At 37.0% G+C, this 15,890-nt stretch overlaps 1 protein-coding gene across 1 annotated transcript; it reads left to right on the top strand.

Moving 5' to 3' along the window:
• Positions 1 to 1,356: 1,356 nt before the first annotated feature.
• LOC109426003 (epoxide hydrolase 1) lies at positions 1,357 to 14,761 on the top strand. Its single transcript, XM_019701429.3, has 6 exons — positions 1,357 to 1,662; positions 1,778 to 1,902; positions 1,966 to 2,078; positions 14,011 to 14,179; positions 14,245 to 14,384; positions 14,443 to 14,761. Exons 1-6 carry the CDS (start codon positions 1,462 to 1,464, stop codon positions 14,712 to 14,714), a joined length of 1,020 nt encoding a protein of 339 aa, XP_019556974.2. The 5' UTR covers positions 1,357 to 1,461; the 3' UTR covers positions 14,715 to 14,761.
• The last annotated feature ends 1,129 nt before the right edge of the window (positions 14,762 to 15,890 follow it).

Raw genomic sequence — 15,890 nt, 5'->3', positions numbered from 1 at the left:
AGCCCAAAACACAAATAAAAGTTAACATTTTTGATTCGATACTTTCTTAATTGAATGAGGTTTTGTTCATATGCTGGATTTCATGAATAATTTCAAGCCGAACTTTACAAAACATCATATGTAGCAAATGTTAATAAAAGCAAGATTTTTATTTGGAGTGTTGAATTACATTTAGCACTATGCCATTTGGTTTGATTTGTGAAAAATAGGGTATTCGTTCCCTTTTTAAGCATGTGGCTTCCACTTTCATCCTACAAAAAATAAAAGATTGAAGCGTTGTTTGTTTTATTTTTTTATTTTTTGTATTTTTTGTTACTAGTGAGTGCGCATGAAAACAAAGAGAACGGAATCGATCGGTAACGTAATCACTTGTTTTAAAATATGATGAATTGGGAGCTTAGAGTTACTTATGGCACTCATACCATATTTCAACAACAATCACTAGATCTCAAAAAGTTTTCGTCTAACAAAAATCGTAATCCAAATACACTTCAAGGAAACACATATAAAAGTGTCGGAAAATTCAAAATAATAATTAGAAAAATACCAAAATTCAATAAACAGAGAATAAAAAAGAAACACATTTGAATCAAGTCTAAAACCAATATTTAGATAAAAAAAAGGCATTAAAGGGTTAAAAAAATGAAGAGACTATCTGATTCAGTTCATGTGAGTACTGAGTATACTTATTTAATCCATTTGAATTCTTATTTTTTTTTTTATATTTTTTTGCTTAATATCAAATTGAGAAGCCATTTGATTGCTTATATGTCTCAGTCCGTACCTACTGTTAGTTGCCTCATCCAGCATTTGGGATCGTTAAATCAGAAGCAATCCCAAAGTTTTTAAAGCTTGGTTGTTAAGATGCGTATGCAGTTGCGGTCGGTTTCCTATCGAAGTCACAATTCCCGTCATTGCTATCGATGATCGATGATATAATAGGTAAACATCTGAACATTCATTGCTCGGCTGGAAGGTCACCACCGCCGGTTGGAGTATGTGTCAATTTTGTTTTGACTGCGTTGCTATGGAGACGAACAACACTCGTGTTTGTTTAGAACTTATCGTCATTCTGTACGCACACGACATACGTGAAACCGGCGTCAGTCCCATGCTCCCTGTTGATGTACTTTGTACAATGTGCACCACGAGATAAAAATATTGTGTTTTGCAAAATCATGATAGAAACCTATCTTTATCAAAATCACAAATTCGTTTATCTAACGAAACTCATTGTTTGCTTGGTTAGAGGTGCGATGCATCACAATTATCGCTTGAGCCGCTCGATTCGCCGGTTAGGGTGGCGCTCATTCTCCCTCAGTACGACAGCATTGTCTGCGGTGTGTTACCACCCTTAACGTATCGCTCGAATAATACGCAGATAACCGTTTAGCGGCGTTTGTTCACTAGTCATTTGGTGGTTCCATTCGAGTACGGTTCGGCTAAATCACACACGACGAGATGGATTGTCTGAAGGCTACGGCTATGTCCGTCGCTATCTGGGCTCTGAGTTTGTTCTACTCCGTCCAGGTGCTGTTCTACATCGTAGTGCAGTTCTTCCGAAAGCCACATTCGATGTTCTGGGTCGTTAAGAAACGACCCTATCCGCCGCAGTGTCTCCAGAAGCACGACTACGGAGTGAACAAGTTGATCACGGTCAATGTGAGTTACATCAGCGCGAGTATATAGCGATTTGAATCACGATGATTGTTTAATTGAGCTAAATTGTCGAAATGTGTGCGACTGTATTCGTTTGTGTGTTTCGAATCCTACGCAGGGCGTGAAGCTGCACTACGTGGAGAATGGAGATCCAAATAAGCCGCTGATGGTGTTTGTTCATGGATTCCCCGAATTTTGGTTCTCATGGCGATATCAGCTGAAGGAATTCGCCAAAGATTACTGGTATGATGCGTTTTTTTTTGTAGGACAAGGAATGCACTTGAACTGACTTGGAGCTTGTTTTAGGGTGGTTGCTGTGGACATGAGAGGCTACGGGGAATCGGATAAACCGAAGGAATTGAATGCCTATCAGGTGCCCGAGATGGTGAAGGACATTAAAGAGTTGGTAACAGCATTGGGTGAGTTGAGGTTCTGATTATTTTGGTACCAAATCACATATATCTTATCATTTTATATCTGTCGTTAGTCCATCGGTTTTCTAACACAACAAGATAAGACGATGCAAGTTATACTTCGTTGTGACATAATTTTGCTTGATGCGAGACTAGAGCATTTATTTTTATTTTGGACTCCGGGCAGTCTTGAATAAACCGGAAATTGAGGATTATATCTCCAACATTTTTGCAACAATATTGTTGATGATGCAACAAATGATTTATTTAGATCCTGACTTATGCTTTTGTAGACGAATTGTTTTGCACTACTGTCGGAACCTCGCTGGCCTTGAACACTTTGTTGAAACATCCAGTGCCGAATACCCTTCCAGCCCCAAAGGGTATGCCAATACCTACATTGTCGAACAACAAAAATATTAGCATTAGCATTAGCATTAGCATTAAGCGAGTCGCACAAATTCGTAGGTGGTACAGTTCTAGACCGCTGTTATGAGGGTTGCCTCCTTCCCGTCCGAACCAAAGCGCAAAGATTTGGGACTAATCTCTGACTCTTAGACAAGACTGACGCAATCCTCCAATGGCCGAGCCACGTCCTTGCGACTGCTGAGGAATGGGAAAGGATGGTTAGTTTTGGACACCTATGAAAAATGTAGACAGCTCTACGATCTCTCAGGCCTAGGTGTCACGGGAATCTGGGTGTTGTTAGTGGAAGGGTAAACTCCAAAGAATACGCTTGGTCAACGTTCAGGCGCACCGTAGTTGGATTTCTTAGAATCAGTTGTCTGCCCGAATCATCCTGTTTTCCTCGTCATCTTGATGGCATTTGGTTGAATTACTAGATTCTTCGGTTGATAATCTGAAATATAAAATAATATTAACATCGTATGCCAAATAAGCTACATATTAGTGATACGCTCGCCACAGTTACATATTTTTGCAATATTTTTTATATCATGCGATAAATTTACCTGAATCCTGCTGAAATAAAATGTTAATTAGCAGTACATTGAAACAAAATAAACTAAAAAAAACACAAAAAGTGCATCAAACTTCGATCCAGAGCGTTCATGATTAACAAATATTTTAATCATGATTAATCATTGGTGATTAAAATTCAAATTTCGGTGATTATTGATTATGATTAATGATTAATTTGATTTTTGGGATGATTAATGATTATGATTAATGATTAAAATTGATTTTATCTGTGATTATTGATTATGATTAATGATTAAAAATGGCTCATTGATTAAAAATCATGATTCTTCATGATTAATCAATCACAAAAAACAGGAAATGATTAAAATATAATTATTGTTTAAAATATTTTTGAAGTTCCAAAACTAAAAGGTAACTCTGTCTGGGAGATTATTGAAAAAATAATCAAGAAGAACAGCATTTGAACCAATTCAAATTGGATCATATATTTTATATGGTGAAAATTTTTTGGTGATGAATGATTAATGATTGATTATTTTTTTTTCTTATGATTATGATTACTGATTAATGATTAAATTACGAAATCAGTGTGATTAAGATTAATGATTAATGATTAAACGAGAAATTTTGGTGATTATGATTACTGATTTTTGATTAATCTTAATCATTAATCATTAATCATGATTAAATTTATGATTAATCATTAACGCTCTGCTTCGATCGTTGAATAATTATCAAGATATCAAGATAAAAATTTAATTTGGTAGATCTTACACCGCAACGCACCATTCTAAGGTGATCTACCCACGTTACGGGGTATTAAGAAATGTCGATGGCATTCTTGAAATATTTCTCTACGTACCTCCTTAGAAGAGGTACAAGAAGAAACAACGAATGAAAATGCAATAGGATTCCTAATGTACTTCAAATGTCTCATATTTTGTTATTTATGTAACGAGTTGCAAAAAGTTGATTCAGCATGAGTCGTAGATTTATCCAACGAGGTTTGCCGAGTTGGATAAAAACGAAGAGTGCTGAAAAAATCGAGTTTTGCAACGAGTTCCATACAAAATTATATGCAATGATTTTTTCATAATGCAACCCATTTGAGTTGCATAATATTCATAATGCAACTTAAATGAGTTGCATTATGAACATTATACAACTATTTTTCATTATGCAACTCATTTCAGTTGCATAATGAGCCAGTTCGGAAAAAATGGCCATTATGATACCAAAATATGTTATATAAAAGGTAAATTATTATACTGAATTGCATAAGTTATTTAAATTGTCTCATAGTTTCTGGTGAAATTTTCATAAGTTGTTAATTTTATTTTTGGACTTAAAATAGTGACCAAGTCACTAGATAGCTAGATAGAACAACAAAAGTATATACATATATATTAACAGTCGATTTCCACAAAAATTGTTGACATGGTGCTCGAATTTGGGCTGAAGCTTTGACTGTAGGCAACAATGAAAGTCAAACTTAACACCAAAGATTCATTTTTTTTCTATTTCATGAGGTCATTTCTTATGGAACAAGTCAAAAACATTCTTAAATGTATAGAGTAAGTCATACTATAACGCATTTTGAATTAAGAGGAATCCGCGAATTAGTTTTAAAAGAAACCTCATCAACCACATATTCTGGAGATACTACTGGAATACATATGGGTGAAGTCCTTGCACAATCCAATAGAAAAATAAATTTAGCTAAGTTCCATACTTCCACAAACTTTTGGAGAATGTTGGCTCTCCTGGAAAGATTTAAACTAGAGATTTTTTAAACAAATCTCTGGAAGAAGACGAGATATGAGTATTTTAGAAAATTATGTGTTTCGAATGAAGATCTCCTACTGGAATCTCTGAAGGAATATTTAACAGCATTTCAGCAAGATGTTTTCGCAAAACACTCCTTGAAACAGTTGATGAAAACTCGAAAGTTGAGAGTTTAGATTTGAAGAGCTTAGTGATGAAGCTTGTAGAATATTTTTAAGAATGTCTAACAATTCCTCCAAAGAATACTTCCTGAATTACTTGTATAGTTATTCGAGTTATTTGTATGTTTAAAATAAATTGAAGATGTTTGGCTATTGACATTCGTAGGCTCCATCAGATTTGTTCTTTTAAATTAGTTGAAGGTGACCAATAGATATTTTTTAAAACTTGTCCTCTTGTTAAAAGTGCTTCAACAGATATTGCCATTACGATTAGAAGGTAAAATAAACATATTAGGAAGTTTCCAAGCCAAATTTAGGCAATTTAATTCATATTGAACACTGAATGGTGTTCAAACTTGACAGTTCAGATCAAGAGCCAAATAGCTCGTCATCCAAATGGAAAGTGTTCGAAGACGACGCGCTGGTGTTTGCAGTTGTATCGTAATCAGAAGGGATTCTGGTTCGATGAGTATGAGCAAATTTTCCTGTGGGTAAGTGTCCTTGCTTAAGATCAGAGGTTTTCAGATAGTGATGGCTGACTGTCTTCATTACACCCGATCAGAAACGGGTGGAGCCTGGGATATCTTGCCAGTGCTTTGGCTCAGATGGGTATCGACCGCACCAGGTAGAAGCCTTCCGGTCCATCATTATAACACTGATAATCAATGCCCAGGGACTGGCCGAGGCTCGACCTCGTCGGTGCAATGAAGCCCTATATGTTTGGAGAGGTGGATGGATAGTGGATAGAGCCCTCTTATAAGAGACCAGGTCTGACTGCATCCAATCAGGCAATAAAATTTATTTTCGTCTAGCAGGTTTTTCGCGTCTAACGTAAAAACCTTGTCAAAATCCCCATGTCTTGGAGAAGGTTTCTAGGCCTTAGCTCCGAGTGACCTCGATCGACAACCAGCGATGATGACCGATGATGAGCTACGAAGTGCAATGTGTTCAAATACCTACCAGGTTGTGAACTTAAACACGGCTCTTGTCAGCACAGGTTTTGAATAGAATATGAACAGAACACGTTCAAATGAGTCTTTGATTTACACTGCGAGTTACTTCATTCGAGTCGAGATTATTCACTTCAATATTCGACTCCGACTTTTATAACGTCGCAGGAAAAGCACTTCTGCCACTATATCACTTTTTGCACCTGTTTGCACGTAGCAGCAAACGGTTGTCGCTTTCATGACGCGATTTTAGTTTCAGGCAAAGTGCATTCATTTAAGGTACTTAACCCGATATGGTATTTACCGTTTTTGCTTCGCAATGCTTCACACTACTCAATCTCTTTGCTTATTTTTTACTGCTTACTACTCACTTCTGACTCTTCACTGCTCACATATCCTTCTCAATTCTTTATTGATTCGCTCTACTCACCCCCCCCCTCACTTTTCACTTTCCAATGCTAAATTCTGACTAGTCACTCTTCATTCCTCACTTCTCACTCCTAGTTACTGCACTGCTAATTTGTGAAAATAAACTTCTTACTCTGCACTGCTCTCTGCTCACTTCTCTTTTCTCACTACGTGCTGCTAACTTCTCACTCTAGCTGCTCCATACCCAGTAATCACTCCACACTACTGTACGATTCCCCCTCTCACTCTTCACTATTCACTGATCATTCCATGCGTATCATGGCTTACTCAGCCCTACTCACTCCAAAGTCTTTACTTTTCACACTTAATTGGTCACTGTTCAGTTATATCTTCCCATTTCACTCACTCTTCATCAAATATATTTATATCCTCAGTGTAACAAGGAGCACTGCTATACAGCACTGGATTGTTCGCACCACACTTCTTACTTCTGAGTTTATTTACTACTTGTACTTGTACTTAGTTATCACTCTTCACTGCTTAACAATTCTCACCTTTCACTCTTCACTATTTACTGACAATTCCTCACGCATCACAGCTTATTTACTCATTACTACTCACTCCAAACTCCTAACTTCTCACGCAGCATTGCTCACTGCTTAGTTCTTTTTTCTCATTCCTCACTTCCCATTCCGCACTACTCATTTCTCACTCTTTACTGATCATTGCTCAGCATTTACCTCTCACTGCTTTACACTCCTTCCTGACTGCTTATTTCTTACTCCTCACTCTTTGCCAGATATGTCCATATACTCAGTGTAACAAGAGAACAAGAAAATACACCATTCACACTGTTGATCTCATCTGGAGCACTGCTGGAACGCTGGAGTGTTCTCGCTTCAGTACCACTGGATTCAGTAACTGGTGGATGAAAACCAAGGTTAAACCACGGGAAAGTGCGTGAGAGCGATGCACGCGTAAGAGTGAGCCACACTCGATCCGAGGCAAAAGAGCACTGGCACACACCAGCACTGAGTCGCACTTACCACTCAAGACAAGAGAAACTGTTTTCTCGGTGTGTTGTATAATTAGTGATGAGAAAACTGATTCAATTTTGAGAGTGAATCACACCCGATTCACTCTCAAAAAGAGTCGATTCAGTAACTCATTTCCGAGATTTGAAGAAAAATGCAAACTTTCGAAGTGAGCCAACTCCTTTTCGTACAAATCTACCCACTCTTCACTATCTTGGAATCCAAAGCAGATAGAAATGTGTCGTCTTCGGTAAAGTTGTTTAGAAGGACAAGAATATTCTGGTGATTCACTAATTAGTTGGTGATTTTACCGCTAGGTGGCGCTAGTTATAAAGTAATCTTTCTAACTTATCTGTCTTGGAAACCAAAGCAGATAGAAATGTGTCGTTTTCGGCAAAGTTGTTCAGAATTACAAGAACATTCTGGTGATTCCCTAATTAGTTGGTGATTTCATCGCTAGGTGGCGTTAGTTATTAAGTGAAATGTTAGACTTCTCTATGTTGGAAACCAAAGCAGATAGAAATGTGTCGTCTTCGGCAAAGTTGTTCAGAAGGACAAGAACATTCTGGTGATTAGTTGGCGATTTCACCGCTAGGTGGCGTTAGTTATAAAGTGAAATTTTAGACTTCTCTATGTTGGAAGCCAAAGCAGATAGAAATGTGTCGTCTTCGGCAAAGTTGTTCAGAAGAACAAGAACATTCTGGTGATTCACCAATTAGTTGGCGATTTCATCGCTAGGTGGCACTAGTTAAAAAGTAAAATTTTAGACTTCTCTATCTTGAAAACCAAAGCAGTTAGAAATGAGTCGTCTTCGTCAAAGTTGTTCAGAAGGACAAGAATATTCTGGTGATTCACTAATTAGTTCTGGAGCTCGATTTGAATAGGTCGTATGTGCTTTAATCGATATAAAATTCGATCAGTTTATTTTAGTTATTGTAGCAATATGGGAGATATTTTGGAGACTTTTGATGTTGGAACGGAATGCTTGTTTTGTGAGGATTCTGCTGTATGTATCAACTTTGTTCAATATTAATGATTTGCGCTGTTATAAGCGAATCCAACTGATCGAATTTTTAATCGACAAAAGCACATACGACCTATTCAAATCGAGCTCCAGAGTTGGTGATTTCACCGCTAGGTGGCGCTAGTTATAAAGTGAAATTTTAAACTTCTCTATCTTGGAAACCAAAGCAGGCAGAATTGTGTCGTCTTCGGCAAAGTTGTTTAGAAGGACAAGAATTTTCTGGTGATTCACTAATTAGTTGGTGATTTTACCGCTAGGTGCCGCTAGTTACAAAGTAAAATTTTAGAATTCTTTATCTCGGTAACGAAAGCAGATAGAAATGTGTCGTCTTCGGCAAAGTTGTTTAGAAGGACAACAACATTCTGGTAATATATCAATTAGCTGGTGATTTCGCCGCTAGGTGGCTCTAGTTATGAAGCAAAATTTTAGACTTCCCTGTCTCGGTAACGAAAGCAGATAGAAATGTGTCGTCTTCGACAAAGTTGTTTAGAAGGACAAGAATATTTTGGTCATTGATTAATTAGTTGGTGATTTTACCGCTAAGTGGCGCAAGGTTAAAATTAAAATTTTAGACTTCTCTATCTCGGGATCGAAAGAATATAGAAATGTGTCGTCCTCGCCAAAGTTTTTCAAAAGGACAAGATCATTATTATAATTCATAAATTAGTTGGCGATTTTTCCGCTAGGTGGCGCTAGTTTTCAAAAAAAATGTTAGATTTCTTTATCTCGTGATCTAAAGCATATAGAAAAGTGTTGTCTCCGGAAAAGTTATTCAGAAGGATAAGAACATTCTAGTGATTCATCAATTGGTTATGTCACATTCTCCCGAATTACAAGCGCCCGAATGACAAATCCCGACTAGAAAATTGTAACAAAAATAAAACATAATCCTAACAAACTGTGATATTCATAACTCATTGTGATATAATCATGTTCAACATCCTTGGTGTTTTCAAAATACCATATTTGAATTACAGGGGATACTCAAAATAACTGGGACAGGTAAAATTTTCACTTTTCAAAAAATGTTCAAATCGCTGTAACTTTTCGAAAAGGGCATCAAATATTCTCAAATTTTTACTGTAAGTTCATCAACTAGTTGTGTATCAGTGGTCAAAATTTGGAAAAGATCGGGCCATTCTACACAAAGTTAAAAAGGTTCTAGAAAAAGGTATAACTATCCAACATCCAATTTTGAGCTGTTATATCTCCGGATTCAATGATCCGAATGCAATGAAATTTTGATGATTTATGACTTATATAATGAGCTATTAAAAACATTTGACTAAACTTAAAATTCTTCACACGAAAGAAAATTATTTCGATTAGATTATTTTTCTAATATAACACCAATTTATCCAAAATTTCATCATTGTTTCAAAATTTGAGATAGTAATTATAGTTCATTTAAATTCCCTCTAATTGAATTGAATATATTTATGTTCCATAGGAAAGCAACCAAATAGCCTTCATTAAATTGAAAAAGTAATGGAATGCATATGAAAAATAGATAAATTTACTGAAAAAACATGGAATAAATGAAATCGCCATAACTTTTTTTCTTATTAATAATTCCAAATTAAGTCAACTGTTTTTCAAAGTTCATTATATTAGTCATAAATGATCAAAATTTCATTGCATTCGGTTCATTGAATCCGGAGATATAACAGCTCAAAATTGGCTATCGCATAATTACACCCTTTACTAGAATCTTTCTTACTTCGTGTGAAATAGCCCGATCTTTTCCAAAATTGGACCACTGATACAACTAGTTGATGAACTTACAGTAAAAATTTGAGAATATTTGATGCCCTTTTCGAAAAGTTACAGCGAGTTGAACATTTTTTGAAAAGTGAAATTTTTACCTGTCCCAGTTATTTTGAGTATCCCCTGTATATCACATTATGTTACCAATGTTGTTTTATAACTCATTGTATTATAATTTAGTTTTAAGTCTTCGACATTTGAAATGTTATGTCACACAATTGTATCAAATTTTGATAGAACTAGTAATCCTGAGGCTAAAATTCATTTCTCATCTTGTTATAATTTTGATATGATTATAACAAAATAGGTTATAATGTTGATTACACTTAGAGATTGTTACAATTTTAGTTATTTTAACATCATCCTGCATCTAGTTTATAACATAATTAGTTATAGAAAAATATTATAACATCATAACACAATATGATATAAATTTGATATAATTTTCTAGTCGGGATGCCCGCAAATCATTCGCCCCAATGTAACATACTCCCGAATGTATTAAATATCTCAACAATATAATAATCTTTAAAACACCTTTCTGAAATCAGTTAAGGAGAAACATCAAGAAAGCTTATCTCAATTTTGTATACAAATTTTAAAGGCACAAATCTGATGAACGAAGGATTGAACCACCCTTCATTTATTTATCCTGACTTTGCTCACTTGTAAAAAGAGACAGATAATCCAAATCAGACGCTTTTGTTTACGAATTTTCAAGATTAGTGCTCATAAAATCGTCAGTAGGGGTTCAAGCCGGTCATTGGGCCAGCTGTATTTGTATTATTTGGTGTTTCACGTGTTCACGTGTTTGGCCGAATGTCATTTGTCCAAAGGTCATCAGGTCAAACATGCTTTGGCTAAATTATGGTTAAACCGAAAACCTAAACCATTGACATTTCCAGGTTATCAGCAAAAAGTAACTAAAAGTATTTTCATCAGAGATTGTCCGGTATTTTTATCAGATATTTCCGGCAATACAGTAATGTCCCGATTTATCATCCCCCTCACGCTATGTCCAAAGGGAAGTATTATGAAAATCGAATGTACCTCAAATGTTATTCCATAGGATCGTGATTTTTCCATGGATTCCTTCCGGGATTCTTCAGGATGTTATTTTTGTCTTCTTGACGTAACATACCCACTTGTACAAATTTTGCTCTTTGCTTAGTGTTTCATGAGCACTTCCACAGTATTAAACATAGAGGGTTCTTCCAGGGAACCACGATATTTTCATTATTTTTCCATAATTTGTAAAGGTCCATAAAAAGAGTGAAATTTATGCATAAATTAAGTTTGGGCTTTAATTAGAGAATCTAGTTCGCGAGAACAGGTCTTGCTCCTGAGCAGTTGAGGTGGGACTAAGGGGGTTTCCAGAAAGTTCCTAGAGAGCCCAAAAATGGGGTTCCAAGGGGTTCCAAGGGGTTGTTTCAGGGGATTTGAAGAGCCTATTAAGGGTGTCCTGACAACCCAAGCAACACACATGTTATGTAACAGTTACGGCAGCGCAAGTTTTGGTTGTATAGAAGTTTATTTTACGTAATTCTAACACAATGTTGAAATAACGTCGAATTAACTTCTATACAACAAAAACTTGTGCTGTCGTAACTCTTATATAACATGTATGTTGCTTGGGAAGATTTTTTGGTGTTTTCATGGAATTACGGGGAATTCTCGGATATTTCAATAGTATTAGGTGGGTTTCAGGGGCGTTCCAAGGGGCTTTAGGGGCAATTCAAGGGATCTCTGAAGCTTTTATAGGGCGTTGCAAGAGGTTTGGGGGGCGTTTTAAGGTATTTCAGAGTCTGCTCTGAAACTTCCTGAAATGTCTCAAAAATTCCCCTTAAACCCCCCGGGGACCCCTTGTAACGCACCTAAGAGGCTTCGAAACCCCTGATAACTCCTCCGTAACGCTTCCGTAACGCTTCCGCAAGGCCTCTGAATCCCCCGAAAATGCTCTGAAACGTCTTGAAATGCCCCTGAAACCCCATGTAACGCACCTGAGGAGCTCCAAACCCCCGGAAACTGCTCCGTAACGCCTCTGAATCTCACCGAAGAGGCTCTGAAAGGTCCTAAAATGCCTCCAAAATCCCCCTTAGACCCCATGTAACGCACCTGAGAGGCTCCAAACTCCTCCGAAAACTCCTCGCAACGCTTTCGTAACGCCTCTTAATCTCGCAGAAAATGCTCTGAAACGTCCGAAAATGCCTTCAAAATCCCCTTTAAACCCACTCGGACCCCATGCAACGCACCTAAGCGGCCCCAAACCCTCCTAAAACTCCTCCGTAACGCTTTTGTAACGCCTCTTAATCCCGCAGAAAATGTTCTGAAACGTCCTGATAGGCCTTCAAAATCCCCCTTAAACCCCCTCGGGCCCCATGTAACGCACCTGAGAGGCCCCGAACCCCACGAAAACTCCTTCGTAACGCTTTCGTAACGCCTCTTAATCACGCCGAAAATGGTCTGAAACATCCTGAAATGCTTCAAAAAATCCTCCTGAACCTAAACCCCTAAAACACCTCTGTAACGCCTCTGAAACCAGCCTAAAATGCTTTGAGACTTCCTGAAATGACTCCGAAACCCCCTTAAGACCCACTCGGTCCCCATGTAACGCACATGAGACCTTCGGAAACACCCAAAAATGAACCTGTAACCTTCCATTGCTCTCCTCTGTAAACACCCCTTGGCCACAGTTGCAATAGTTCCCGTCTTTATTAAATATTGCTATGCACAATATTGGTTCTGAGTAGCTTTCCCTCTTTTTATGCAGGGCATCAAAAAAGGTGTATAAATTAAAAGTGTATAAAAATAACATGCATAAAAAGAGGTATTAGTGTACTTCATCCCGGCATTCTTTCAGGGGATTTCAGGAGTATTTCCGGGATGTAAATCTAGTTGACTTGCTGATATTGTGTTACGTTACTTCAAACTGCAACGAACATGGACACCATCCCAATTGTAGTGAATTATATATTTAGATTTTTATTCACAGTTCAGCAGTGTTGCCAGCTTTAAAAAAACTTCGTTTTATTCTATTCGACATGAAACAGTGTTTGACGTATACTTAAATTATGCTGAAGAATCTTTTATATCGCATATTTATTACATATTACATTAATATGTAATGTGTATATTAAGCAATATATGATTGTATTTGAACAGTGTTGCCATCTAACATAAGAAATAATGATATCAGAAGCTATCACTGGTTGGCCTTTGTTGTCCTTTTGAACTTTTCTGAACAATACATGTGTATATTTAGAAAACTATTAAAGGTGTAGAGCATTTATTGAAATGGACGTTAATCTAAATTTTGGACGTAAATCAATCCGGCGTAAAATAAACGGACGTAAAATAAGGTCAGAGTGTACCCTTTTTTCAAATTTCTTCAAAATTTAATCCACTATTAGAGCTTTCGTAAACGCACACGCATGCTAAAAGATTGCTGCTATGTCGTTACATTCAAAATAAACTGATAAAATTTTATCAGAGGGCCAGACATGTACCCAGAATTGCGATATTTCTCTTCTTTTCTGAGGTATTGACGAAAAACTATTGATAAATGATCATTTTGACTGTTTTTTGAGCTCTCAAAGAAAAAAATATCATATTTTGTCCGATAATTCAAAAACGAAAAGAGATATCGCACACTTTTGGATCTTTAAGATTCTAATAAATCATCGGTTTTAGCAGAATAGGGTATTTTTTTATCGAAAAAATTATATGTTCATTCTGTACTCATACAATTTTGGAAATTGCCTTCCGAGCATTTACCAAACTTTATGTGTTTTATTGTCAAATTCGTATAAAATAATTGCCTGACGTGTGTTTTATGTGCATAGTCGGTTGCATGAATTTTCTATGTCGTTTCTGTATGCCTTTTAAAATTTCCCTCTTTCTTTGCAGGACGCAAAAAGTTCACCCTGGTGGCGCACGATTGGGGCGCGGTTATCTGTTGGGACTTCCTTTCACAACACATGGACATGCTGGACAAGTATATCTTCATGGATGCACCCTCACGTGGAGTGGCCCACAAACTGATGATGTCGACCAAGGAGCAGTTTAAAATGTCCTGGTAATGTTACTGTTTGCAAATTCCTCTTAGAAGCTTGATATCGACTTTTTAAAATCGCACTCCAGGTACATTTTCTTCTTTAAAATGCCAAAGTTCCCGGAATTTTTCGTCCGTATGAACGATTTGAAAATGTTTGATGTTTCGTTTGGCAAGTGCTGCACACCAGAGGAAGTGGAAGCTTACAAATACACGTTTGCTAAGAAAGGTACATCTATGATCAACGTTTAAAGAAAAGCACATCAACCAAAACTGTTCAATTTCAGGTGCTCTCACTCCACCAATCAACTACTACCGTGCCAATTTCACCGCAAGTGCCAAGCGAAACGTCCGGCCACCGAAGGACATTCCTCACGTGCCGGGTCTCTATCTGCTGGGGGAGAACGACCTCTTCATATCGAAAGCGACCGGTCCGCTGTTGCAGAAACAGTTCAACAATCTGGAGTTTAAGATTGTGCAGGGAGCTGGCCATTTCGTGCAGCAAGATAAGCCAGACCTGGTCAATCAGATAATGCGAGAGTTTTTAGCGAGAAAATAAATCCCGATGGGCGACACGAAAGTGAAAGAGAGAAAGAAAAAAAATACGAAGATGACGCTGGCGTTGGTAATTGTTCCGTAATCAAGTCCCAAACTCGATTCGACTGCGACAACAACCCCAGGGCAATCAATGCCGCCAAATGATGGCGTGGGCGTATGGAAGTTTTGTATCTTACGCGCTTGGTTTATGGTTTGGGGATGTGGGGGCGTTGTGGATATTGCCTAAAGGTGTTGAGGCTGCTTCTTCTGATTGGAAGTAAAATTTTCCTAATTGTGACAAAGTTTGCATGTTCCGTAACCAACAAAGTGAAAAGCATGTGCACCATAATCTTACGTTGAGAAGTTGTCGTTATGTGGGTGTTTCTATTTTTTATTCATTAGCCCAAACATCTTCGGTTATCGTTTCGTTATTTCCTACGATCCTACGAGGGAGGTCTAGGAAAATCCACAGCATCTTAATTTACAAATCGATACATTTTTCTGGATAATATTTGCTTGTGAAACATCTAGAAGAATTCCAAACGAATTCCTCTGATTCCAATGAGATTTAAAAGGAAAATAATTTGTCAAAATTCTTAAAAATATTTCAGTTCGTCATATTACTAAGGTACACCGGGGCAAGTTGAAACGGGTGGGACAAGATGAAACACGAAGTTTTGAAATAGATTTCAATACAATTTGGAAATTTATTCATCGCTAAAAGATTGTTTGATTCAAAAACTATATGTTATGGCGATCGACCTGTTTATCATCATTGAAAAACATCATGTTAACCCGCTGTTTCATCTTGCCCCACCCGTTTCAACTTGCCCCGGTGTACCTTACTTGTTTTTGTGGCAGTTTTAGAGGAGCTAGTGTAGAATGTTTTTGTAAGATCGTGGGAAAATTTTTTGAAAAACTTCATGTGTTTTAAGAATTTTGAGTACATACAATTTAAGTTTGTCGTAAATATCCTAAAATGCAGTTTCATTCAATAGTAGGATAGTAGAATTTATTGAGAGAAATCATTTGAAATTCTCGTCAAGGACTATATAAAGTCACTTTTTCTTTGAAAAGCTTTGAATGGGCCTTCACCCCTCATGAAGGTGCTCCATGATGAAAATCTTATAAGATATTTTAGAGAAATTTCAATGAATTCTGGCAAATATTCCTTGAAAGAAATTGTGAAGGAATTTCT

This window comes from Aedes albopictus, chromosome 3 (genome assembly GCF_035046485.1).
Source record: "Aedes albopictus strain Foshan chromosome 3, AalbF5, whole genome shotgun sequence".
Classification (NCBI taxonomy): Eukaryota; Metazoa; Arthropoda; class Insecta; order Diptera; family Culicidae; genus Aedes; species Aedes albopictus.
The sequence above is the reverse complement of the archived record's forward strand: the minus strand, read 5'-3'. Positions and strand labels throughout refer to the sequence as shown.

Excerpts from the sequence above, each read along its gene's own strand:
- LOC109426003 (XM_019701429.3), top strand. The coding sequence starts at position 1,462 with ATGGATTGTCTGAAGGCTACGGCTATGTCCGTCGCTATCTGGGCTCTG. Across the intron at positions 1,903-1,965 it reads GAATTCGCCAAAGATTACTG|GGTGGTTGCTGTGGACATGA; the intron begins GTATGATGCGTT and ends AGCTTGTTTTAG. Across the intron at positions 14,385-14,442 it reads ATACACGTTTGCTAAGAAAG|GTGCTCTCACTCCACCAATC; the intron begins GTACATCTATGA and ends GTTCAATTTCAG.